Genomic DNA, 27,200 nt, shown 5'->3' with positions numbered 1-27,200 from the left:
ACCTAATTTCGACTAATAATGATGTAGTGATTGACAAAAGAACCACTTTGTCATCGAAAGTTACATATACAAAATATTATATATATATAAATGACAATAATTTAAAACTGTATTTCCTACCATAAGACGCTAAAGAATATCACAAAGCATAATGAAAATAATTTTAATCCCACATTCAGTGATGGTCTGGTCAACGTTCTGTTTAGTATCAACCTTTATCCTGTTAATGATTCATCTGAATATTATAAGCGGTATTTTTAGCAACCAAGAAAAACTCGATTAGCCACTTGTTCGTATTAAATATTAAATACTTTGTATAGAGGACTTCTATAATAATCGGAAGTTTAGTTTTTGTATTTATTAAAACTTGCCAATGTACATAAAAAAAAAAAATACAAGATTATATGTAACAAGAATTTATGGGAATACATAACAATTACACGGAGAAAAATAAATACATCGATTCACATATTATTATAAAAATATAAGGAAAATTTATATCAAACTCTGAGGGGAGAATCTAAGGATATCCAAACCTAGTTCGTTAATCAGAATGCTCAATTTAGATATAATATTTAATATCTAATTAAATTGCAATAAATTAATAGTATTATAAATTAAAATCTTGTTTAACTTGAATGTTGAATGTTGTATTTTAATACCGCTCTTCATATATTGACCAAATAAAGGATACAAAAGTAAGAGCGTTGTTTTTGTAACCGTGGATCGTATAAAGTTATTGTTAAATCCGTAGAAATACCACATAAGGAGCTCGAAGGGTTTTAATACAATTATAAACATGTTTTCCTTCCGCCAACATAACGAGATTAAGTATTTCATATTTGTAGTGTCGTAAACTTACGTTTCCTTCATAACTCAGTCACGTGGTTTATTTTGCATAGACATCTGGACAGGCGTGTCCTCTAATAGGCCGCATCTCAATTTCAGGTGGGATTGCGATATCTCATTAGTGTGTAGAAAATCAGTAACGCTAAAAGTTATTTGTATAATAATACTAAAATTTCCTATTCGCCTTACAAATGATGACAGCATGTATACAAACAAACACCTGCCTTATTAGGGCTCATTTTTTTTAACCTCAAGTGCTTTAACCTTTATTAATAAACTTAAAGGCATTTTGTTATTACAAACTAGAAATTTATTGGTCGTCTTATAAATGTTAATTAATTTCCGTAAGATCACACTTTAATTGTCTTCATTAAATGACTTTTCTTTCCATCTAATAAGCTATTGAGATCTAGTTTGCTTGTAGTTTTGTCTCTCACTCATTATATCTATGGTCGCTTAATTACATACCTAAACGTCAAGTTTAATTGCTCTTGAAAGTTTCGACTGCGGTTCAGTTATAACATAACTTATAAGTTATATATAACATATATGTCTGGTACATGTGCTCGTATATAGGGAGAAAATACAACTGCGCAACATCCGACATTACAAACAGATGTAACAGATGAGAATAATGGGATATACTTGCTATTGTCGTTTTATATATGCAATAAATTTAAAATTGTGAAGAATATTGCTACTTACTTTAGAAGACGAGAACGGACATGAATAGTTAGGTCATATATACATCTTTAGTACTAAATTCCCTACATTTGTGCACGTTTAACTCGAAAATAAATTTAAAATCTTTTAAGTATCTACAATTCAATATAACAGAATTTAAATTGTTGGGTATTATCACAAAATGTATTAACTTTCAAAACATATGTAAATGCTTCTTTTAAAACAAACATAATTAACTTTGGTTTCTCTATAATTATAATGAGAATCTTCTGTATTGTAAATGTATTATTAACTAGCGGCCTATCCCTGGACGGCTGGACTTATTTTTTTATATTTTGAAAATAAGTGTAGAGTGACTATGGGATAATTCAGTATTTTAAAAGTAAAATAATTTTTTAAATCGGTCCGGAGGTAGAAAAGTGATTTTGTTTCAAGACCCGGAATTAATTCTTTGCGTACGTATAAGTCGGAGCAATGGCGTAACTGTCAGCTGCCATTGTAGCATATGTCACAGAGCTTATAAATTAAGAACGTCAAAGTCAAATCAGTTCAGGGGGCTTAGTCAAGATGCCGTTTTAACTGTTATTTAATTAATGACTCGTTATTTGACCATCTTTCTCCAAATTTCCCTCGTCCATGTAACCTCCCTACTTAACTCCCTACTGTCCCTCCCATCCAGCCCTATCGTCAAAATTTTAGGGAAATTTATTTCTGTTAATAAATTTAAGTTATAAATAAGATTCTCCCCTCCATACCTTGTAGTATAATGTTAACCTCTTGTATATATTATTAGATGTCTGTGTGTGTTGTCTTTATTGTGACGTCATTTTTGTTTTGGGTAACTCTGTTTAGATTAAATTCAATCTATCAAATCTATCCTCACCGTGTGAAGACTTCGAACGCGACATTGGCGGAATTGTGATTTACACAGAAGTCGCCATCTATATATATAAAAATGAAACCCGTTTTCCGTTGTCACGACATAACATGAAAACGACTTGACCGGATTGTCTGATTCTTTTTTTATAATATTCCTTGAAGTACGAGGATGGTTCTTACGAGGGAAAAATTTTAAAAAATTGAGTGAAAAAGTCTAAAAACAACACTTTTCTATATTCCCATACAAAATATTCGTAATAATATTTAAAGGCAATTTGAACTTTAATACCATATCATAAAGTTCAGTGTGTTAGTGGAGGGGTTCCGGGAAGGTAAATTTTTATTTTTTGACATAATGTATTTGTTGTATTATCAACTTTCTTTCAAATAAAGAATCGAGTGTTAGGCGGTACGATGTTCGCCAGGCCAGCTAGTTATATATAAAGTGAAGTCAGGATGCCTTAACAGTATACACTTCTGTCAAAAGTCGAAAACTAAATTTGTATGAAAATGACAGTTCTTGACTAGACTAAGCCCCCAGAGCATTTCATTTGATATTGCTAGATCTATAAATAAACGACTATTCAGCTCACATTCGGCTTTATATTATGTTTTGTTATATTATGGCAGTTGACAGTATTGCTCCGGCATATACATAAATAAAAATATTGAATTGTAGGACTGCTCAAAGTATTGACTTCGCTATTATCATTACATGACTCATGTTTTAGGACTTCCCTAGAAACTAAAAATAACTTATTTAGTCATTTAGAATATTGTGTTTTATTAGCTGTACGTTGATAATGATAGTTTAATTGTAACCACTTAAGTCATTGTCACGAGTAACTGGTCATTTGTTGAGTCATTAATTTAGCGTTTTATTTTCATTTACTCTCATTCAATAATGCTGAAATTGTTTGATTGATCATTAAGTTACTGTATGTTACAATTGAGCGTTACTATTATGTGATACCAGTGAAGTATCAATGAAGTATCTCCGGATCTTTACTTATCGTCCTTTTTACAAGGGTACTGATTATTAAAATATTGGCAACACACTTGCGAGCCTTCTGGCTGTGGGAGTGTATATGGGTGACGGTAGCGGCGGTATCAATTAACAGTCTTCTTTCCTTCTGCCCCCTCTTTGGTGTAAAAAAATGAATCTAATAAATTATCCATTTTTACTTTTTTGAAAACAAACCCTTTTATTCATAAAATTAGTCTAATTGCACTCTTTTCAACTAAAATACTTACTACTACTTTTGTATCTTTTCATCAAAGTGTAAACACAATTTGACAGAAAGAGACGAAAAACTACTTAAGTTAAATCAGTCTAAACTGATTTAAATTTTGTAAATAAGAGGTTTAGTTGTAAGTTTGAATTAAAGAGATTCAAAATCACAAAAGTAACAAAGCTTACAGCGTTAGTTTAATAGTTATTTCAGTTTCAATATTAGTACTAAATTTCGGATAAAAAAATAGAGAAATGGTTAAACAAGATGCTAGAGCGTACGAATTCCATACATACATATTTCTGACATAAACATTGGGATTTACAGAGTACCCTTAACCATAAAATACAAATATAGTACAGCAAATTTTAATCCGGTTATCAAGCAGGTATATGCGTAATACGACACAAGAAATGTTAAATTAAATTCTACATTATCCATAAATTATGCTTATGGGATAATATCTTTAAGTGAGGAAGCTGTCTAAGTGTACTTAAACTGATGTGGGAGGAGATAGAAATCTCTTCCTCTACAGTTAAGATGCGATATTTTGTAAGAATTCTAGATAGACTAGAATACTTAATTGATTTTACATGTTAATTTGTGCAAAGGATGGAAGGATACATACTAGTGGTTCAGCACGATGTCCAATGCTCAGTTCGGGCGTTAGAACCCCGGCTTTAATGGATTTTCTTTATTGTATAAGATCCCGATATACAACGACCTTCACCGAGATGCTTATTTAATGAAACGTATTTTATATTTAATTTAATATGTCAATAAATATAATCCATATGGGTTGCCTAGCAAATTTCAGTCCAGAGTATTTTAATTAATATTTTTAAAAAAATATTTTTTTATATAATTTACATGTAGTAAATTTTTTAAATTTTTTTCAATCAATATTTTTAATCAGGGTAGTATTATATATGTATCACTATAACTTTCTTTTTTGATAAAGATGTATATTATATACTTGTCACATAAAAAATATAGGAAAGGATAAAAAAACTTTCATCAGAATTTAATAATTTTACACTTTACGAGAAACAATCAATTTCCGTAAAATTAAAGTCTTTCTCAGAATAAATTAATAAAAAAGAATATTAGAGCGTGTAGTAATTTTTCCAGCATCCGCCAGTCTCGGATAAAAGGATTTAAATATAGACCGAGGAAACGATCGTTAACTTTATTATCCTTACACGGTAATGCTGTTATGCGCCCGTGTAACTTGTTTTATTTCTGTAAATAAATTTAATAATGTCTCTGGTATGCTTAATTAATGATATATAAACGTTAATTTTACGTTTTTAACTGTAAAAATTGCCTGGAATATATTTAATAACTAGCTGACCCGGCAAACGTTTGTTTTGCCATGTATATTATTTCTAGGCAACATTTTTTTAGCTTAATAAAAATAACTATCTACAATAATAAAAAATAGGGGTTGTATTTTTGTATGCTGTATCATAAAAAAATAAAAACAAAAAAAATCTTCAAAATAAAAATAAAAAATTTGGGGTGGACACCCCTTATCACTTAGGGGTTTGAAAGATAGATAGTAGCCGATTCTCAGACTTACCGAATAAGAATAAAAATTTCATAAGAATCGGTCGAGTCGTTTCGGAGGGGAACGAACATTGTGACACGATAATTTTATATATTAGATAATAAATTCGTATTAATATCCGTTAAAGAAATTTTATTTCAAAAATCATTTTGCGCGACACATTATTTATATTGGCATATTTAACTCACAACTTTGTATTATATCACACCATATTATACTTATTTGTTAATTACTTATTTATGTTTTATTTTATTTTTGTTTTAATTTCTTTTATTTATTTTGTTTACAGGAGCTGGAAATATAGTCGCCGATTTTCTTTTGCCTCGAGTATTTTTAAGTTTTCTTCATGGTAGCCACTTGTAAGTTTTATTTTTTGTTATTTTTAGTTTTTTAAGTTTGTAAATATTGTCTGTATATAAATCTGTTGTATCACAAAACATGCAGCTTTCTCATATGGTGAAGCATAATATGGGTCGTACTAACATGATAGAGTTAACAAAAGTTGTATAAATATACATATATGTGTGTATGTTATGTCAGCTAGGACCGGGCAAACGTTGTTTTGCCATATATATATTATTTCTAGGAAACCATTTTTTTAGTTCAATAAAATAACTATCTACCATAATAAAAAATAGGGGTAAAATTAAGGGTTATATGTATTTTTGAATGCTGTATCCTAAAAAAATAAACACAAAATATTTTGTCTAGAAATGAAAATTTAGGGGTGGGAAACCATTCATTTTAACCATAACATTTAGGGAGATGAAAAATTAATATTGCCCGATTCTCAGACTTATTGAATATGCATAAAAAAATTTCTTAAGAAACGGTCGAGCCGTTTTGGAGGAGGAGAACGAACATTGTGACACGAGAATTTTATATATGTATTAGATATTCAGAAGTGTACGTTAAGAAGCCATTTTTGTTTTTGAAACGATTACCGCTTTTCGGTAGGCTTCTTGAGAATGAAGCAGAAAGTAATATCTATCATCATTCCCTCAATATTTGTCGGAATACCTAATGTATATAGTTAATGTGACTGTATAGCAAAAATATCGCGTAATAAATTGTATAGTAATATATATCCAATATCATGTATATTATTCATTAAATAGCATGAGGGTTCATCATTTACATAGGACGTCGAGTTAAGGAATTTGTGACGACGCAAAATAATCCAAGGACCTCTATGTACTTTATTTTATTTTCCGCTTGCTCGGATTTTTTAAGATTTTCACACACGTGTTTTTATTGAAATAAATCGTATGGGTTTACTAAGACATTTTTACTAAATATTGAAGTCCATAGTGAATTGTTTTATAATATCTATGACTTTATATTCATGACAAAAAATTATGCAAATTTTGCGATACAAATACATATTTTAATTATTACTGTTTACCAATAAATGTTTCATGTTGTTTAATAAAGATAGTTTGTTAGTTTGAAACATTTTCTGTACTTTTAGTCTCGTAATAGCTTGATTGGGCCTGGATATTTTTTATAATACTTAGACAGATATTGGCGCCTTCGATAAAACTGTAGTACAGTCACTTTTCTCCAGTCTTAACTATCTTGTCGATAGTTTACGCACAGTTAGTTTGGGTTACATTATCCGAGTTATGTGTCCCTATTATTTAGCTTATGTACATAAGTAATGTAGGATTTAATTGGTGAATGAATTTTACAAGTCGGTCCATTAGTATTGGAGCCAATCAAACAATCAAATCTTTCCTCTTTATAATATGATTGTAGAAGTGCTAAATTCGATATTTTATTAGTAAAATTTCGGTGAGTAGGCGGTGTCCTGGATTCGTTAAGCGGTCAAGGCGTCCTCTAAACGACGACATACAATATTAATTTAATAAGAATTGATCGCTTTGCACTGTATACCTTTTAAGTATCCATTATTTTTTCACGTATATAATTATATGCGTTTTTTAAGGTTTTGCTTACAGTCTCGGTAACATACGAGGTGCACAGAATACCCAATAAATACCAATTTTAAAGCAAGACTTATTTGTTAATCACTTAGCATTTATAAGACCTTTAAAATCCATGAATTTGCCTATAGTTTTCATAGTCCATTAAACATATCAAGTTAGCTTTATACACAACAGGTACACAAAGGATATCTTGACAGCTGGTTGCTTAGCAACGCTTCCAAGAAGCCCAAGGCCAAATGCGCTGCGTAGTTCAATATTGTTAAATTAAATCGAAGTTGAAATATATTGATGGATATTTATTACATGCAGGCTTTTTATAGAAAAGCGAACTTAAAATATTTGAATATATTATTTAACTTTAAAAAAATGATAATAGTGTGTTGCGTTATATGGGTCATTCCGTGTCAGGTCACCTGCGCAGACAGTCGCAGTGTTTTTCAGGAATACAACGTACAAGATTGCTGTTTTTTTCTTTTGAGTAGTCTTGCTTATGTTTATATTTGCGCGTAATTGCGTAGTATACAAATATTTTAATCAAAATATTCTCAGCACGTTTCTAGCATAATTAACATGAATATATTATATATCGAAGATAAAAAATCCTTAAAACTGCACTTATTTGAGTACAATTTTATATGTAAGGTTTTCTTAAACTGAATCGAATACAAGGCCTCAAATTAAATAAGAACATTAACCACTGCGATAGAGGTATGTAATGTTTCTCATATTCAAAATTGAGTTCTTACAAGATCAAATATAATCATAATGTTGTTTACCTTCAAAATCCTGTTATTACACGAAACTCATATTATAAGGTGAAATTAATTTTCTTCCTACACATGTAAAGGTTTCTCGAGTTCCTATTTGGTTTAAGGTCAATGACCTTTAACATTTACATGTGTGAACTCAAAAATAATTAAATATTTTTTTTATAAATAAATATTTTTAATTTTATGCCTTGCAAATATTACGGGTTTTATTGATGTCTTAATTTGGTCTGAAGAGGAATTCCCTAATAGCATCAAGATACCTCTTTTGTTGATAGTTTTGAGTTTCTAAGTCCCAAAATACTTCGAAAATTTTAAGTATTTTTTATTTATATAAAATAGAAACGAAACATTTTAGTGTCGAAAGCTATCATGTATCGCTTGAACACAGGTAAATTGGCCAATAAATCAATACGTATGCTGCCCAGCACTGTTATTATCGTATTGTACTCACAAATTGTACCAAAGTACTGTACGGGTGCGGGTACGATACTAAACTTATAGTTGTGGAGAAAAGAACTTATTCTCTTCCTCCAACCTGAAGGGACATTCAGCGATCAGACTTACAACCACTGAATGGCCGACTTGAAGGCTATTGGCTGATGTCAAGATAATATATATGTATTCTTTACTTCAAAACACTTCAATAGCGCGATTCAGGTTATGACGTCTTAGTACTAGCCATTACAACCATGAAGAGCTATCTCTATAACTTCTGGATGAAGCAGAGGTCGTCCACCAGGAGCCTCCATCCTGTTCGGTCTTCAGCTTCGCATTTCACCTCGCTACTATAGATATAAAGTTTTTTTTTAGATACCTTTGATTTGAGGTCATTAACCTTTAACACATTTAGGTGACGCTCCGGACTCTCTAAAATTAAATGGACCTATTTCCATCCCCAATTTGAGACATTGACCTCAAAGGGTCTCTTGAGAATTTTAATTTATTAAGGTTCTGTTTGGTTAGTTAAAGGATGATTGTCTTTTATTGACATAACTTTTAGACATAGACGTGCTTTACAGCGTGCGTGGTCACAGTGACTGAAGACAAAAAGTGTTGAAAGTCAAAAAGTATCAGCAGTCGATACCAACTCCGGGGAAATAAATACAGAAAACACAACTTTTTCTACAGCTGTGATACTTTTACACGCGAAACGTCCGTTTAATTTAAAATTGTAAATTTATATTAAAACATAACTTCAAATCCGTTAAAAACATTTTTTACTAAAGGATGATTTTTTATTTAGATTTAGCGCGATTTGAAGTCAGTCGTAAATTAAAATCCTCATCCTATAATAAGAAAAGATTTGCTAAATTGTTTTATTCTATAATATGCTATAGTTACAGCAATAGCAAATTTCAAACATCAAATTCTCAGAGAAATCTCTGCTTCCAAATTTAAAAATCGAAGATTCTTAGAAGAAAGTCTAAAATGACTTTACATTAGCATTTATACAACACTCATAATACATGAAAAATGCTGATTAGCGATACTTAATGTAAAATATTCGCGCTTAGTAGTAAATAAGGCAGTACATATGGTGTATCAGGGGGCTTGAGACAAAATCACTTTTTGACAGGCGTGACCCACTACTGCCAAGCCAATTTGTTTAAAAATGGTCACGTGACAAAGCGTGAGCAAATGTCATTCCCATACAATTTCGTTTAGTGTAAGTGGGTCGCGACTGTCGAAAAGTGATTTTGTTTCAAGCCCCGGTTCTAGGTTTGATTTCGGACAAAATATTGTTTAACTGTAGGCAAGGCTGATTAAGGCAAGCCTACAAATTAACATCTTGATTTTTTTTATCAAATGTTATTACTGACGTACTTCAAACTATGTAACACTTATTTATGAATAAAGTGTGTTTTTTTTATTGCGGCTTAGTCCATGAATAACTGTGTCTTCATGAAGTAATTAAGTTTTTATGACTCACCTTGATAGTTGAAACAGTAACCTAGATTCAACAAATAAAAAATTCACTTTCAGTTTTTATACCTTACGGTTTGTTGGTAGCTTTATGTGCCTTATAAAATATTTTGTAGTTTTTATTGCAAAGTTTTATATGGTACATTTTGTTTTGTTTCTTACATATTTGTATGTATAATTGGTTTCAAGTTTTACAAGTATTGCTGATGACAAAAACTTAGTGTTTGTATTTCTATTATGTGTGTGTGTGTAATCAAATAAACGTTTTTATTTTGTCTTCTTATTTTACTTTATTTTATACGCCTAGCACTGGTATTGGGTTCGAATCCTAGTTAACAGATATTTCGAGTTGAAATTTTGATTATAAAAATGATAATGAGAAATAAGTCTATCTATTGCGCTATTGAGCCTTCTTACTTATACAGTTAGTGCCGAGACAATTTATTACAATGACTTTTAAAATAAAATTATTTAAATATGTTAATTTTAGTAGACTTATGATATATGGAAAACAACATCAAATATTTCCAAATTTATTGCCAGTTTTCAAAACAAGGACGTAATCCCCGCCACTCCTTTTCATCGCAAAATTGTTTCACAAGATGCTTATAAAGAGTTTTATCACCAGGTAATTTTTAAATGAACTGAATTGCTTGACCTAGCCTATAAGTTTTTATTTATTCATTCCTTTTGTTACCAGAATGGAAAAGTTCGATACGTCGCGCGTCTTGTTTCTAACTAGCTTTTCCAAGTTAGCTACATTTTATTCTACTTTATACAATTTGTTTGGGAATCACTTTCAATATTGTACCAGTACTTTGTAGCAAATAAATAGTATCAATTTACCCTATTTGTTTACGTGCCAAATAACATTTGTATTCGCTTTAACTAATTGAGTTTTATGATAATACCTTTTAACTGTGTTTTTAGCTGTTTGGGTCAAATTTAGTTGAAATTTGACCCCCTTCCTGTTGATCTGAAATTTGTTACCTACCATTAGTTCTGATGGCTATATATTTTCTGATCAATGCCTTAAATTGATGAAGAGAGTGGTGTGATGATTGGTAGCCTAGGGCCTACTATTTTTTAATGCTTTTAATAAATTGTCTGGATAATTTTATTTTCCATAAAACCGTCTAATTTACTCTCTTGATTATTCATGATAGACATAAAGTAATTCTTTATTAAATTTGGTCATAACTTATTGTACTGCAAGTGATTTTACTAGTTAAATATAATTTTACATCATGAGTAATTTGGTTAGATCCTTCATCAACGAAGCACCGTTACAGGACGGAGTTTAATGGATATCTTCCTTGTTACGTGCTCTCAATATTAATTAAGTTCATGTTAAGGTTATGAGATTTAAAATTCATATTTACAGTCTAGTTAGGGCATGATTCAGAGACTTAAGAACTTTAATAGATCCAGTAACTATGAAATGTTAAAAATTGAACACATTTTTGACGGACCCAAGTCAGACCGCTAAGCATCGTTTATGAAACTTACCCTTAGCGCTAAGTATGACTCATGTGTGTCAAATACAATACGTACTTGACATTCGAGAGTCACACTTAACCTAAGTCTCGACTCAGAATTTGAGGGTTAAATTGATACGAATAGATCGTAACTCATTTGTTTGTAAAAACACTCGATTTGAACTAAACATTTAAACAAAATGCATTTTTTTACTTTCTGTAATATATATACCAATACACGCTACAATCTTTTAAGTCTGGGCCTCGGATTTCGTTAGCTGATCCGTAATTATTTTTAATAGGCAATTAGGAACATTCTGTGCTCAGGCACACAGGTGTGCTTCAGAACACATCTTCGACCGTTTTGGGTCTATGGCATGCCGGTTTCCTACCGACGTTTTCCTTCAACGTACGAGCGTTTGTTAAATGCGCACATAGCCAGAAAGCTCATTTGTGTTCAGCCGGGGATCGTACCTACGACCAGTGTTGACAGTCGCACACTGAAGCCTCTAGACCAGAGTTCCCCAAACTTTTTTTGACCCCTTGCCATGTTTTTCCGTGTTTAGTAGACCCCCTACTTACCTCATATTGATTTCCTGTAAATTTCTAACTGTAGTGAAGTTTAGTGTTAAAAACTTAAAGTAAAAACACATGTTAATTTATACATTTATTAATTGAATTTAATTGTCCTTTTAGACCCCTAGGGGTCGATATAGACCACTTTGGGAATCACTGCTCTAGACCAACTTTGTTCATATTTATTAATATTTTAAATATGGCATTATTTTTGTTATACCATATTAAAATATTCTTATAAATAATCGTAATACAAATAACATAGTCCAAGTCGCAGAATCTCAATTTACGTTTCTAATATCAAAATATTAAATACGTCCCTCTAGGTACCGTCGTCTTTTTACGAGGGTAGCCGACGGATCGATGGCTCGCCTGTCACGCAATCCTACATACTTTATACTTTCATAACTTATGAAATCGGGACAGCTTACACTACAATAGCCCAGCTGGCTTATAAAATGTTATATTTAATAGAAATTCGTTTCGTTCGTTGTAAAGCTCTCAATAAAATAGGATTAATCTTGGTGTGCGAATGTTATTATGTTTTAGAATAGAACTGATTGTAAAGGCTGATTTACACAGGGTAAGTAGACAAGTCAGTCGCAGCGCCAATGTCGGCGCCGCGACTGACTACTACTTCATACTACTTACTTCATGTAAACAGTTAACTGTTTACATGAAGTAAGTAGTAGTGGTGCGTTACTCACGATGAGCACACGTTTGTGAAGTCAGTGGGAAAAATGAATTCGCGAAAACAACTGAAATGACGATTTAATTATTTGTTGAAAAATTTATCAATTTTGCTGTTGAATGAATTAATAGAAATGGTAGAAAATGAGATAACTAAAAATAAACGACAATGGGTAAGAAAATAGATTGACGATAGAAACGAAACTGGTGGCTCTGCTTTGTTGCTGAAGCAATTGCGATTTGAAGATCCTGCGGAGTACAAACTGGCCATATAATTAGACCAATTTTAAGGTTTCGTCTTCGCTAAGCTTCATTTTTATCGCCAGCGAAAAAAACGTGGTCAGACTACAACGCAGCGGCAGTGACTAACCACGCACTGACTTGTCTGTTTACACGGGGTTTATTTGACTGGCGCGGGGGTGCGCGGGTGGCGGGAGGCGCCAACTGACTTTAAAATATTCGTGTCCGAATATTCAAGTCAGCGCTGACTTCAAGCCACTGTACTGACTTCAAATCAGTTTACACAGGGATTTTTTCGGGTCAGCACTGACTTGCCTCGAATTTGTAGTCAGTTACTGACCCTGTGTAAATCAGCTCTAACACTATTTTAGGTTAAGGGGGTTTAAGGTATGTATCATAAGCATTGGAGAACGCATACATTATTAAAATTACCCGAAAGTACTATTTAGTTACCTATTCCTAATTATGATAATATTGATAAAGAAATGATTTTTATATAAAACTTGTATTGCGTTAAATTTACAATTGAGGCAGTGATTGTAACAATTTTGTAATACATTGAAGTAGAGCATCGTCCCTTGACAATGTCAATTACTGAGCAACGAATGTTACAATATTTGATTAAACCAATTTTTCAATTTCAAAATGGCCTTTTATAGAGACGAATTAAAATATAAAAGTAAAATATAGCCTCGGTGTTATCGGAAGCTTATTGCCCGTAAATTAACTTTTCGTAGAACCTTCGCAAGAGGTATAAATAAAATTATTAAAAATTCTGTAGCTTTGTATTAAAGCATTTCCGAGTTGAATAATGTTGACATAAAATTCAATCGAATGGCACCTTGAAGTGTATGTGTATATGTATGTACATTTTTTTTAAATTTCTAAATTATATTTAGAAATATTAATAGTTAGTAGAAAAATATCCCAAATATACTATATAAGTTGAACGTTGTGATGTTTACACATATTATTTAATCACCAAGTATCAAAAGCAGATATATCTTGGTTTTGTCGCTATGTGATTAATTTTATTCCCTGACCCAAAAGCGTAGTATGTGGAGCATGTACGTTCGTGAAAATGCTACGCCTAATTAACTTTTCAATTGATACTCCGTCAACTATGTATTTTGTCGCTCGCTTTATGATTGAATTTGTATACTGATATTAATAATAATAATAAAACCTTACTTATTTCCATATCCTTATGTTCCATTTCAAATGTTTTCATTCACTAATTGTTTGTAATGTGTTAGTCGTCTGTGGATCCACTCTTGCGTAAAGGCCTCCTCCGACCCTTTCCAGATTTTTCGATCTTTGTCAATAGTCTGCCAGTATTTTCTATCAAGTTTCTGTAGTATATTGATATTGAAGATTTTTTTTTATAAAAGGGGGAAAACGGACAAGAGGCTCATCTGAGGTTAAGTGATATCGACGCCCCATGGGCCCTCAATCGCAAGTGTGTTAACGGCCTTTTAAGAATCGGTTCGCTCTATACTTAAAGGACCCTAAGTCGAATTGGTTCGGAAATACTTCAACAGGCAGCTGGTTCTATTTGTGAATATTAGATAATCAATATTTGCGTCGATACTATGAATTTAAATGTTCAATATGAATATATTGCGTGTTAAATTCTTTAAATTGCTACGATGCAAAACGATTGACGCTGAGTTCTGAAGAGTCGTTATTCTGGCTTATATTTAGCAACGTCTACTTCGACTTCATCTAAAGCACTGATAATATTAAATAAACTTCTGTAACACGTATATTTTTTTAGTTATTAAATGGAGTACTTGCGTAAATCAAGGGCAATAGATTAATGAAAATGTATAACCGATAATTAAAATGTCCAGTTAAAAACAAGAAGGCAAATTTAATTAACATAGCCACCGACTGATAAAATACTCAACAAGTTGACAAAACGCGAGGTTCAATGATAAATTAATTAAATCGTTCTGCTTCGAGGATCTCACTTATTCATAAATAGATTATCCTCACTGTATAAGAGATTTGTTCTGCTAAAATGTTTAAAAAAGCGCGTGCGTACAAAGTGCACATGTCAGAAGTGAAACTTCTTTGTGAATTAATTATTACTAAGGTAAAAGCCCCAATAGATGATCATGCATCAATTTATGATCACTCCATGTATTTGTATATCTATATTCACACTGTTTACACACTGTATGCGTGTTAATGTTATTATAAATAAATTAAAAATCTGAATTTACTGCACAAGACGTTATGTGACAGAATTGCCATCTAAAGTTCTAATATGTAACTACTAAACGAATACATCAACCAATAGCGTGGATTTTTTCTCGATCTCCCTTACTCTCTCTCAATCTTTCTCACTATAGCTCTCTCCCGCCTCTCGCTCCATGGCACTATGCGTGATGCGACGTTCCCTCTGTCTCACTCTCTCTCTTTCGATCTTTCTCACTTGCTTGCTCCTTACTTTCGCTCCACGGCTATTTGCTTCAAGCTACGTTCGCCCTTACTCACTCTCTCTCAATCGGTCTCAATCGGTCTCTCCCTTTTCTTCGACAAAAACGCTGCATATCTTCGTGACGCTAATATTATTATTATTTCGTTTCATCCGTTCACCCTCGTGCGCCTAAAGTTTCACTTCATCAAATTTTCTTTTTTATTTCGTATTACAGAATCTAATTTAGTTACAAGAGCTAAATTTTCTATAAAGTCTAAACTATTATTGTTGACAGTTGACAATGTTCAGAACAAGAACAATGTATCTGCTTCAATGAGTTAGATCTTCGAGATAAGGCTTAGCGCACAGAATGACTTCCGTATGTCAAAAACGTACTGGATTTTGTTATCTGGAAGGACACATATTATATAATTATATTATTTAACTAATGTAAACAAAATATTGTAAACCTATTTTAAAAGAGTAAGTGTGGAGTTTCTTGCCCATTCTTCTCCTCATGAAACTACCTTTTGGAAGGGGCAACTAGAATCTTCTTCGTATTTTGTTTGACGTTCAAAAGTGCCATTTTAGGTGGTCTAATTGAAATAAATGATTTGACTTTGACTTTGACTGAATCTTACCCTTTTCGTAATAAACATCGAAATTCGAAACATATTACTTTCCTTAGGAATTCATATTATTATCCTTATATCAGTATTTTAGCTGCTATAAGAACCAACGAGGCGTGGCAATTTCAAAATACGCTGAAATAACACATCGCGTGTGTATAAAATGCAATTTTTCTGCGTTAAATGTGACAACTTGGAAATGAAATGCGCGGTAAAATTATTGCAAGGCTCCCTCGTTGCTATTATTATATGGCAACAGTTAACATATTTTAATGTGGAAGTGTTTAAAATTTACGGTGTAGATAGCTGAACTTTGCATTAGGTAGGAATTTTGACTCTTGCCGAACTAAAAAATATATACAAGGCTTTAATTTTGTAATTCCACGTTACCTTGACTAAAGCGGTTCTTAATTATAATAGTACATGCTTTTGCGCGATTTCTGTGGAATTGTATCCTCACCTTCATGATTCATGTTCTGAATAAATCATAAAGTTGTGGCTCCCCCTGGCCGCTTAATATTTTTATTTTTTAGACTGTAAATGTTTTTATTTGTCAACAAATTGTCAGCTTTAATATTATGATTTAATGATAGTCCGCTTTTTTCCCGATGTACTTAAAAACATAAATTTACGAGACGTTAAGACTGATTATGTGGTCTCGGTAGTTATTTTTGTGTTTTTAATTATTATTTTTCAAGTCAATTTCCAACGAAAGCTCTTATGAATAGAGTTATCGATTGACATACTATTATTTTATTATAAATCGTACATAAATTGTAGAGTATATAAATAATATTAATATGTTATTACATGGTTTTATTAACCTTGATTTTATCATAAACCGTCTATTGTTGGAGGCGGTTCCGGAAATTACACCCGGGGCGGTAACCGCACATAATAACCATAGATTGTAAATCGCCGGAAAAGTTTTTATACGTTGCAAAGTCACGTTGCAGTTTTTGGTCTGTCGTCTTGGATGCCATTTTGTTAATATTTTAGTATATTATAATCCGAGTATTTAACCAATGGTTCATGCGGCAGATTGTACGTAAATAAAATAAAGATGACCTATTCAATACATTTTAATAGAACATAATGCCCTTTACAAGCGATGTGTAAATTTTAATTAGTATGAATTTTTCTTTCTAAGTCAACTTTAACTACGATATAATTGACTATGTTTGTAGGCGTATTAGATGCTCTGTGAATATTAGCACTGAACTGTGTTTCCTTAGTAAGAGAGTGAAGGCCAAATTGTCAATAACCTTGTAAGCTGAAATTACTAATTAGACCAACTTGGCACCTTCATATGCTATGTTCAGTTTCGTTAAAGTAACTTCAGCAGTTTCATCGAAACTTATTAAGCTTGATACATTTTTAAGAATGAATTAGTGCAGGTTCTGCGAAACAATTCTTTGAATTTAATTCGTGGAATGTGTTAAATTTATTTTTAATTAATAATAACTTTAGCTACATTACTCAACAAATATCACATTAATAAAAGAAGACAATAGATGTGAAAAAACGGTAATTTGTTGAGCTGTCTCTTCCATACAATTAATTAGAGTTTCATATGAGTGTGTAGTAATAGCAAAACTCTTAGACGATTTAAGTTTCAAATTATACATTTATATTTAAAATGTATTTCTTAGGTAAAGTCAGCTATTCATCTTCATTAAGGGGAATTTATTTTACGCAAGTTTCTGGTCAAATAGCCACTAAAAGTAAAATACAAAGGCTTCTCAAGAAAAGTGTGTGTCGTAAGTTAGGGGCGCCCTTTTCTTTTGTTAAAGTTGTAGGTAAGGTTTATTTTGAAACGACCTCCACACGAATTACGTAAGTGATACCGATCTCTTATCAGAATTAGTTCTGTTATTTATTCCTTTATTTGGACATTCAACCTTTTTTATTAGTTTGGGCATTTTAATAAATTTTGATACTAAAAAAAAATTAAGAATCAGAAATAAAATACACTAACATTAAAATTAAACCAATAAACACACACACAAATAAGCAACCGCAGTTTTAAACGAACTACATTTAATAAAAAAAGTGTGTGCGTACAAAGTACACATGTCAGTGAAACTTCTTTGGCAAACAAATTTTTAACTCTTGTTCATATTTATACGAATCTAAAACTTTAGATTTCCGAGACTTAGATGGAGGGTAAAAGGAAGATAATATGTTAGGAACTTAATGAATTTTAATGACAATTAGTCATTAAAATATTAAAGGCGTCGAAAATTAATACAAATTACATTTTATTTAAAATTAATAATCAAAACACACACACATTTTAATTTACAATTCGTCATTTGAGATTTCAATAATTATTTTACATAAAATACAAATTTCGCAAAGAGAATTTATATAATTTTAATTTTAAAAATGTAATTTCTATAAGGTAATTCACCCTTCTTACTCTCTCTCAATCGGTCTCAATCGCTCTCTCCCTTTTCTTCGACAAAAACGCTGCACATCTTTGTGACGTTCCGTAAAAGTTTTACCCTCATGCGCCTAAAGAAGTTTCACTTCCAGAAAATCTAGAATTGCTCAGGTATACAGATTATAAATGACAACAACCAATATATATGGTTAATTAAATTCTATGATCAATTAAAAAGAGTATCTTAATGCAAAGTCAGGAGTAGCAATTATCCGAAATGTCTTAGGAGACGGGTTGAATTCAATTAGGTCCGACCCATATCGTAAAACGCCTGCCATTTGTTTGAATTGACAGTAATATCTGATAACTTCGTTCAAGCCCTTCCAAGTTCTTGACATTGACGTCTCTACGCCTTCCAAGGGCGTTTTGGCACGCGATACAGCAATTTTCGGTTATCAGCGGAAGCTTGTATGCGGAACTTGGTAGTGATGAGTCAGCGAGGGTAGGGTATATTGGCCGTTTTACCTGTATGTTATCATAAATCTTTCGCAGCATATGGGTAATGACTTCATAGATTATATAAGGAAATATAATGTATTTTTGAGACTGTATCATCAGACACAGCGCACACACTCTCAATACGCACACACACCCTAATACATTCACGCATACTTGAGGTCTTATACGACTTTTGTTTAATTAGATGTAACACTAATACTATATTTTCTTTGGGTCTCCCTAACGTTAGATCAAATCGGTCCCAACCATATTTCTGTCACGAATAAAGCTTTTTATTTTATCTATATTAATATATTACATTTTGTAAAAAAAAAAATATATATTAAAAAAAAAATCCAATTCATTTAGAGTGGTCGGTTAGTTGGTCAGAGTCAGGCATAATTTAGAAAAAAATCAAAACGTGAAAAATCACTACTGAACAATAAACATTCCTAATTTTCATAGCAAACAGCTCTAGTTATAGTCTAGTCGACAAGTTGAAAATGGAACAAAATAGAGATACTACTCTTAAAATTATGTGCGATAGCTCATTGGATCCGGAATGACGTCTAGAAAAATGTGCTAAAAGCATGTATTAGCACATAAAAAATTGCAAAAGTTATAGACCATTAAAGATGAAAAAATATTGGCATTTAGTTTTTTGCCAATATTTAATAAACTATTAATATTTAAGAAATAATTAGTTAAGAATTTTTTTTTTCCTAAAAATCATAATTGACAGTCTTCTATAAAGTAACAGAAAAAAATTTTTTTTTTAATCAACAATTCTATTGTTTATTAACTTACTAATTTGTTATAAACAAATATTCAACTTTTGTTTATTTTTTTTCTAAAACTTCTAAAATTAACAAAAACAACCATATATAACAAAGTATAGAAAAAAAAAAAAATTTTTAATTTTAAATAAAAGTAATATTCATGATAATCAAAAAATTTACAAAAAAATTTTTTCTACTTTATAGAAGACTGTCAATTATGATTTTTAGGAAAAAAAAATTTCTTAACTAATTATTTAAACAATAGAAAATTAAAAAAAAAACGATTATAAACAATTAAAAATTGTTATTAAGGAATTTTTTTTTTTTTTAAATCATAAAATTTTTAATGTAATAAAGTTGTGTTAAATTTTTTTTTAAAAATATTGATTTAATCAATTTGTTTAAAAAAAGTTTATCAACAAATGGCGGGAATTTTTTTTTTTGCAAATCAATAAATATCTTGTATTAATAAAAAAACGATTATATGATGATTTAGAAAAAAAAAAATTTTTTTAACATCATTACATGGATTTTTAAGTTTTTGTTTAAGTAAAAAAATTGTTATAAACAAAGTATAAATATTTTTTTAACTTTTATGGCACGATCTTGTTAAGTATGTATGTAAGAAAGGCTCTACGAAGCGAAATATTTTTACGACCATTATTTAAACATTTTTTTTCACTTACAATTAAGACGGTCGTTCGAGAAAATTTCGTTAGTTAACAATTATTTAACTTGTTGAAAAATTAACTTTAAGTAAAATTTTCAACGGGAATAAATTAATTATAGTGTTCAGAACACACCATAATTTTTTCAAATTTAAAAAAAAATATTCAATACCTTAAATAAATTAATTAATGTGGCGTAGTCGCTTTTGACGCCACGCGCGAATCCTAAAAATGTCAACCGCAGACCTATTTTCAGCGTTAAATTAACATTATAAATAATGGAGATAGAGTTCTGGGAGTCAGGAGTTTTTTATTAGAAATTTCCTCCTCTTTCAGAATCTTTATTTGAAATTTCTTAAATATTAATAGTTTATTAAATATTGGCAAAAAACTAAATGCCATTATTTTTTCATCTTTAATGGTCTATAACTTTTGCAATTTTTAATGTGCTAATACACGCTTTTAGCACATTTTTCTAGACGTCATTCCGGATCCAATGAGCTATCGCACATAATTTTAAGAGTAGTATCTCTATTTTGTTCCATTTTCAACTTGTCGACTAGACTATTATATTCAGCTGTTATCTGTGAGTTCCTGTTAAAATGATTCATCGTTTAAACCTTGGACATTTGTTTTCTAATTAATATCAATTGCTATAATTAAGCTATATTTAGCATATTAACCGCTTTTGACCTCTATGGAGGTTTTTGTTTATTTGTATTCCACAGAATATAAATTAAGCTGCATTAATAACTTTAAGGATTTGTTTTTTTAATTCAATAGTAAATATTTCAAAATTATCACTAAGCTGGCTGCCCCCTGAACTACGTTTCGCTCTTATATATGTTTTTTTTACTTAGCCTAGCTTTTTAGTAGCTACAAACCAACATATGAACCATTTTGCTGTGCTACCTCATAGAGACTGTTCGCTTTTACGGAATAATTTCCAAGCAACTAAAAAACCAAATTTTTTCATTTTTTTTTTTTCAAAAATTTCTCTCCATAATGAATATAAAGGTGAAATTTCTGATTGATTACGTATTACGTTTCAGCTATGGAGGGCGGTGCGTGGTGCGCCCGCGACATATCACTGCGCGCGCAGAAAAAGTTTTTATCGCGTGTTGGTGGCGCTGCCAGCGCACGCTCACTTGTGCTTGACGAGCACGCTGCTAAACTCCTCGATCAGGTACTATAGAATATAAAATCACTTCACTCACAAGACCTATTAGTAAGTAATTACTTATTGCATTAATGTAATGTTAATAAATTCCGTCTTTACCTAATGCATTTTATTACAATAGATAGAATTATGTAACACGTTGGTACAACACTATATAGATATATATATATATATATATATCTCTCCTAGCGGATCCGACAGACGTTGTCCTGCATGATATTTCAAGCGATTAGGATATTAAACAGTGTATGAAAGTACCGTCTGCAGCGCCATCTGCCGGGCTTATTTGTGAATCTAAACCATCCAGGGCTCCACCCAAACGCATACAAAAAAAGTCATTCAAATCGGTCCAGCCGTTTAAGAGGAGTTCAGTGACGTACACACGTACAGTAGAAGTATGTAAGCTATCCTATCTTTCAAGTTAGATCAAACTGCACACGGTGTGCAAATTTGATTGAAATTAGTTAAGTAGTTTAGGAGTCCATAGCGGACAAACAACTTGACGTGTAATTTATATATATTAAGATTGATCTATCAATATGCTGTACTTGCTGTAGTCATTTGAATATTCTAATCAAAATTAAAATTAATATACTATTACTCTTACTTTTTATTTCATATTAAAATGTATAATTATCATATTTCAGTTTTTAACCGTTCTCCGCCAACGAATAGAGAAGCGAGAGGCTGAAAAATTGGTAAAGCACGTAATCAAGGCGGCCGTGAAGTTGGGAGTTCTACGTCGTCATGGACAGTTATCGCCGGCCGATGACCGCGCTTTAGATGCCTTCAGATCTAAGTTCCATGTAAGCTGTCCTTGTATAATGTTTATACGCTTTATAAAAAATTACCGATCATTCTTTTTATGTAATTAACATTTTCTTATACGGGAAAGGTTAACGTCGTGAGGTAACTAAAAAAATTGACCATCAGATATAAATAGATCTATTAGTGTATAACGAAATTTTTTTAAGTCAGAAGCCCATACATAGTTGTATCGCCCTGGATGTTATTATATCATCCGAGTACAAGATAATAGTTTTATAGAATGAAAGTTTAAAAGGCAACTATAGAAAATGTATAAAATGTTTAAAATCAACAATATCTTCAAAATTCCTTCTGCCAAAACCAACCTAGGACTTCAGGCACCTCTCGTTCGAATTCTTCGCGATTTTAACGGACTGAACACAGCTTATCCGGAGCTGGATATATTCGGTAGTGGGCTAATCGGTTTTAGAGAAAGCATTGTGGGGTGCCTTTCTCGAACCTAATTTCGCTGTTTTGCTGATGATTTTTCTTTTTTTTCTGCTCTGAAAGTGCCAACAAATTTCTATAATTTTATTTTATGTTATTGTGTGCTTGTATTATCGTATATGTTGTAATTTTTTTTTTTGTGAAACTTTTTTTTTTTTATGGCTCTGGCACGATTTGTGCATTAGCCAGCGTCAAGTATAGGATTTTTTATAATTCGTGCTTGTCTTTAGAAATTCGACCGTGTCCTCCATGTACGGTTTAGGCACTCGCCCGGTACCGCACAACCCTCTCAAAGGCCGAGAACAAATTTAAATTAAAACTTGCCCTCGAACCGGGAATCGAACCCGGTACCCCTCATCTAGCTGCCACTTAATAAGACCGCTAGGCTATGAGGCCCCTTTTGTGAAACTTATGTTTACATTAACTGTCACACATTTTAGATGTAAGGTTTTGTAAAATAATTAGTAGATTTAGTACTGTGTGTGATGTCGTAGGCTTACTAAATAAATAAATAAATGTATAACGTTTGTAAGGCTTACTAACTTTGATGTAATGGAAATTTTATAGATTAGGTTAGGTTATATCAATATTGATTAAAATCAATTATGAAAGTTTTTGCAAAAAATGGGTTAGAAATTTACTTAAAAACTGCTTAATAAATTAAATAACTTGATTATTGAACATTTCAGACGGTGTTAATGGCTATAGTGTCATTTTCGGAGGTGGAGTTTTCCTACGACCGAGGTTTTCTACAAGATGCACTCCGTGACTCACACCAGTCGCTCAAGTAAGTTGATATTGCTAAGGTATTGCTACATTCCTATTTTAAACTGACTTTAAATTCGACGCTTATCAATTCGACGAGTAAATTTTATGTAAATACAGAGACCTATAACTTTAGCCTATACAAAATATCGCTTTTGGCGTCTTTATTTATAATTTAACCAGAAAATGTAACACAATAAATCATAAGTCATAATTACAAATATTGAAAAAAAATTGCCCCTTCCAAAAAATAGTTTCTGCGTTTAGTACTCGAACTTTACTTTCATTAAACGAAGATACGCCCTAACACGATATTTTATTTAAATTATCTACGTATATAATCTGTTAATTATAATTTCCAGATCAGTAGTGGAGCGTCACTTGTCAGACAAGTCAGTATCGCGTTTGGCTGGAATATTTGCTCTTGCCTCCCGCGAGGATCTCTTAGACTCTCTCTTCGCTGGACAAATAGATGAGGGGGTGCTCAAACTCACCAGGATGCTCCGAAAAGAACTGGATAAAGGCTGGCTTTAAGCTTTTCCTATTGAAACCCAGTGCCGTCCTTTTGGCTACCTTGGCTTCGAAAGCTCAATGGATATGTGGAAGTGGCGACGCGTAGGGGATGTTTCCCTACGTTTGCTTCGTTTGTGGCTTTTATGGGATAGACAATTGTATTTATCAAGGGAAAGATGATGGTCTAATCTGGCGCGTTGTTCTGAATTTAAGATCTGATATACCAGAAAAACAAGTGCGTACTATGAGTATAGACATTAATAGATAATTGTCTATCGTCTCATGAGTAATGAAAAGTAGCTGAGATCGAGAAAGTCATTAAATTAGTTTTAGGACGTCTTTTCTATGGTTATATTAGCAAAAGACAACATTTCTATTTTTGAATTTTGAATATGCTCGATTAGACGTATTCTAAATTTGAAGGCCTCAGAACGAAGAATCTAGAACCACAGATAATCTTTTAAGCCAGAACAACAATAAGTATTTAATAGTCTATCCTCTATGGTTTGTGAAGGAGATTGATATTGTGTGAAAAGAGAATACATATCTCTATTTACTCTTAGTAACGTATTGGTGTTGCCAGGCACGTGTTTTTTATGACGTAGTATTTAATTGCACTTGCAAAAATATTTTTTGTTAGTTGGTCATGACATCTCTTGATTTTTCTTTGTGATAAATATTGTCACAAATACTAATTATACATTTTATGCTGAATATAAATTTTGCCAATTGGTTAAAAATAATACTTTAATAAGTTTAATTTATATTAATTATTTACTTGTTTTATTTTATTTTCCAATACCAATAACATTCGTATATCTATAGTTTTATAGCAAAATTGCCAGTTCTCTATAATTTTGAGATGAATACTCAATATTTATTAAGCGTTATTTTATTATTAGACGTGATAAGTTTTTAATTTGATTTCTTTGAATTTTACTCTAATTATAATATATATTATGTTGCTTGCCCAATGAAGACTCTATAAGTAGGTAAACAATTTACAATTGTATAATTTAGTTTTTACGTAATATTATTGTTAAATACTTCAAGATATAATGAGACTTGATTTTACGATACGAATTCGCAAAATATTTAAATACTTTTTAAATCAGCATTTTTTGTAATTTTGCATAACGCATCTTGCCTATGGTTTTTTGCAATGTTGCCAGGCCTCAGTACCTTTTTTGCGTAAATATTTTACGAAAAGTTGCCTTATTTGTTAATTTATTTTATAATGTTAGTTATGTAAATATAAATGTTAAGTGTTTAGAAAATATCATGACAATATGTAATATATTACGATTAATTTAGGGGATATACCAAAAAACGTTTTTAAATCAACAGATCCGGTATTTTAGGAGCAATAGTACGCACTTATTTTATAAACGTTTTAAGATTTAGACACGGTTTTCGAGATTTTTCTAGTATGCAAAACGTAATGTATTCTTCCTACTCAAATGGTTTTATCTCTTTGTATTCTAATATGACATGTTATACAAATATTTAGTGTCTGAGCGGAATGACCAGTTCATTACTTGCAGTTATGGGAACTAACATAGTTTTTAATTGCTACGCGCCATTTCAATTATTTACAAAAATTAAATTTTTTAATATTCATATTAAATTCCAAGATGACTGTCATACTCAAATGACGTAACTTTTCTGTCAACTTAACAAAAAGGTACCATTTTAACGACCTTAAATCACACAACTTTTTCTGGTTCTGCGCAGACTAATAGGTTTTTTGGTGGCACACAACGGATGTGTGTGATCCGTTTATGACTTACAATATTTTTTTCTCAATTGAAAAAATAGATATAAACACCTCTATATAAGAAATCCAGATTTTACGTAAAATAATTTTACGTACATTTTTATCAAGACAGTCAAAAGTAACCTAACTTTCACTTTTCTTATAGCGCACTGAGCTGCGCCCGAGTTGATATCACTAACTTATCCATCTCTATTAAATGGTTACCTAAGTTAAATAGCAGAAATGATTTACTTTAAAATTAGAACATATAGATCACGTTTAAATAAATAGCATTATAACTCCCGTTAATGACGATAAATCTTATTGCCCGAATCGTGTTAAAACTACATATTTCTTACCAAATTAGAATCTATAAAATAGACTCAGAAAAACTCTGCCCCATCAGGGGTATACGGGACTTCAAACGTTGAACGCTCCGCCAAAACAAAAGGCATTACTATTAAACAAGGTCATACATATTAGGCCACTTAGATGATCTTACTATTGTTACACGAGTTACATGAATTTTGGTAGTGATGTGTCGTTCGCTTCGTCGCCTACGTCATGTATTCGAAGAAATCTTTATACCGGTCACGTGATCTTTAATACATTGCTATAACTGAAACAGAAGATCTGCTCGTTTAAGATTGTAACACGTTTGAAACCTGAATATATAAACATCTAAATAAAATAGTAGTTATAATAATTTGAAATATCACTTCGAAATTATCTGAACAATCTTTGGACCAACATTTTATAAACATATCTGGTTTATTGATCCATATCTTGTAGCAATAATATAGGTAATACACACTGCACAAAGCTTGCCACTTAATTCGCATGTCTACAATAAGTAAATATGTATGGAAAAAATCATAAAGTAATGCATATTTTTATACAAACTAGCTACTTCGGAAGGTCTCTTGCCTCCTTTTTTAGATAAACATAATAAAAAAAACCTATTTGAAACGTACCTATCAAGTTTTTCCCATTTATCTTCCTCTGAAACTACGTGTTAAGTTCAATTTTTTTTTGTTTTTTTCTATCAAGACTTGCTATCAACAATTTTTAAATATCACTCTTATACTCTAGTGAAAACTATTCTAACAATGGATCAAATTAAAAAGTAGATTGTACACTCACAAACCTCACTTTTTATCAACTTAGACTTGTATACAACGTAGAATACATAAAATGTCCATTGTGTATTTAAATGTGTATAACGCTTCTGTATGTTATATTTGTGTGTGAAATATGTTTTTTTTTTTTTTTTTTTTTTTTTTTTTTTTTTTTTTTTTTTTTAAGACAATTCACACCAATTGACCTAGTCCCATGCTAAGCTGGTGAAGCTTGTGTTATGGGTACTAGGCAACGGATATACATACATATTATAGATAGATATACATATAAATACATATTTAAACACCCAAGACCTAAGAACAACACCAAATGCTCATCACATCGATATTCGCCTCAGCCGGGGATCGAACCCGGGACCCATGGATTC

The 27,200-nt window shown here is 31.4% G+C and overlaps 1 protein-coding gene across 1 annotated transcript in view; it reads left to right on the top strand.

Moving 5' to 3' along the window:
• The window catches only part of LOC125050405 (tumor necrosis factor alpha-induced protein 8-like protein), a 40,179-nt gene extending 13,229 nt beyond the window's left edge, over positions 1-26,950 (top strand). The window contains exons 2-6 of the mRNA XM_047650248.1: positions 5,504-5,573; positions 21,278-21,411; positions 22,053-22,211; positions 23,349-23,446; positions 23,787-26,950. Of these exons, the coding sequence (XP_047506204.1) occupies positions 5,561-5,573; positions 21,278-21,411; positions 22,053-22,211; positions 23,349-23,446; positions 23,787-23,958 (576 nt within the window). The 5' untranslated portion in view covers positions 5,504-5,560 and the 3' untranslated portion in view covers positions 23,959-26,950. The remainder of the gene's footprint in view (positions 1-5,503; positions 5,574-21,277; positions 21,412-22,052; positions 22,212-23,348; positions 23,447-23,786) is intronic.
• Positions 26,951-27,200: the final 250 nt, after the last annotated feature.

This window comes from Pieris napi, chromosome 6 (assembly GCF_905475465.1).
Source record: "Pieris napi chromosome 6, ilPieNapi1.2, whole genome shotgun sequence".
NCBI classification, from domain to species: domain Eukaryota; kingdom Metazoa; phylum Arthropoda; class Insecta; order Lepidoptera; family Pieridae; genus Pieris; species Pieris napi.
This window is presented reverse-complemented; position numbering and strand designations above follow the sequence as displayed.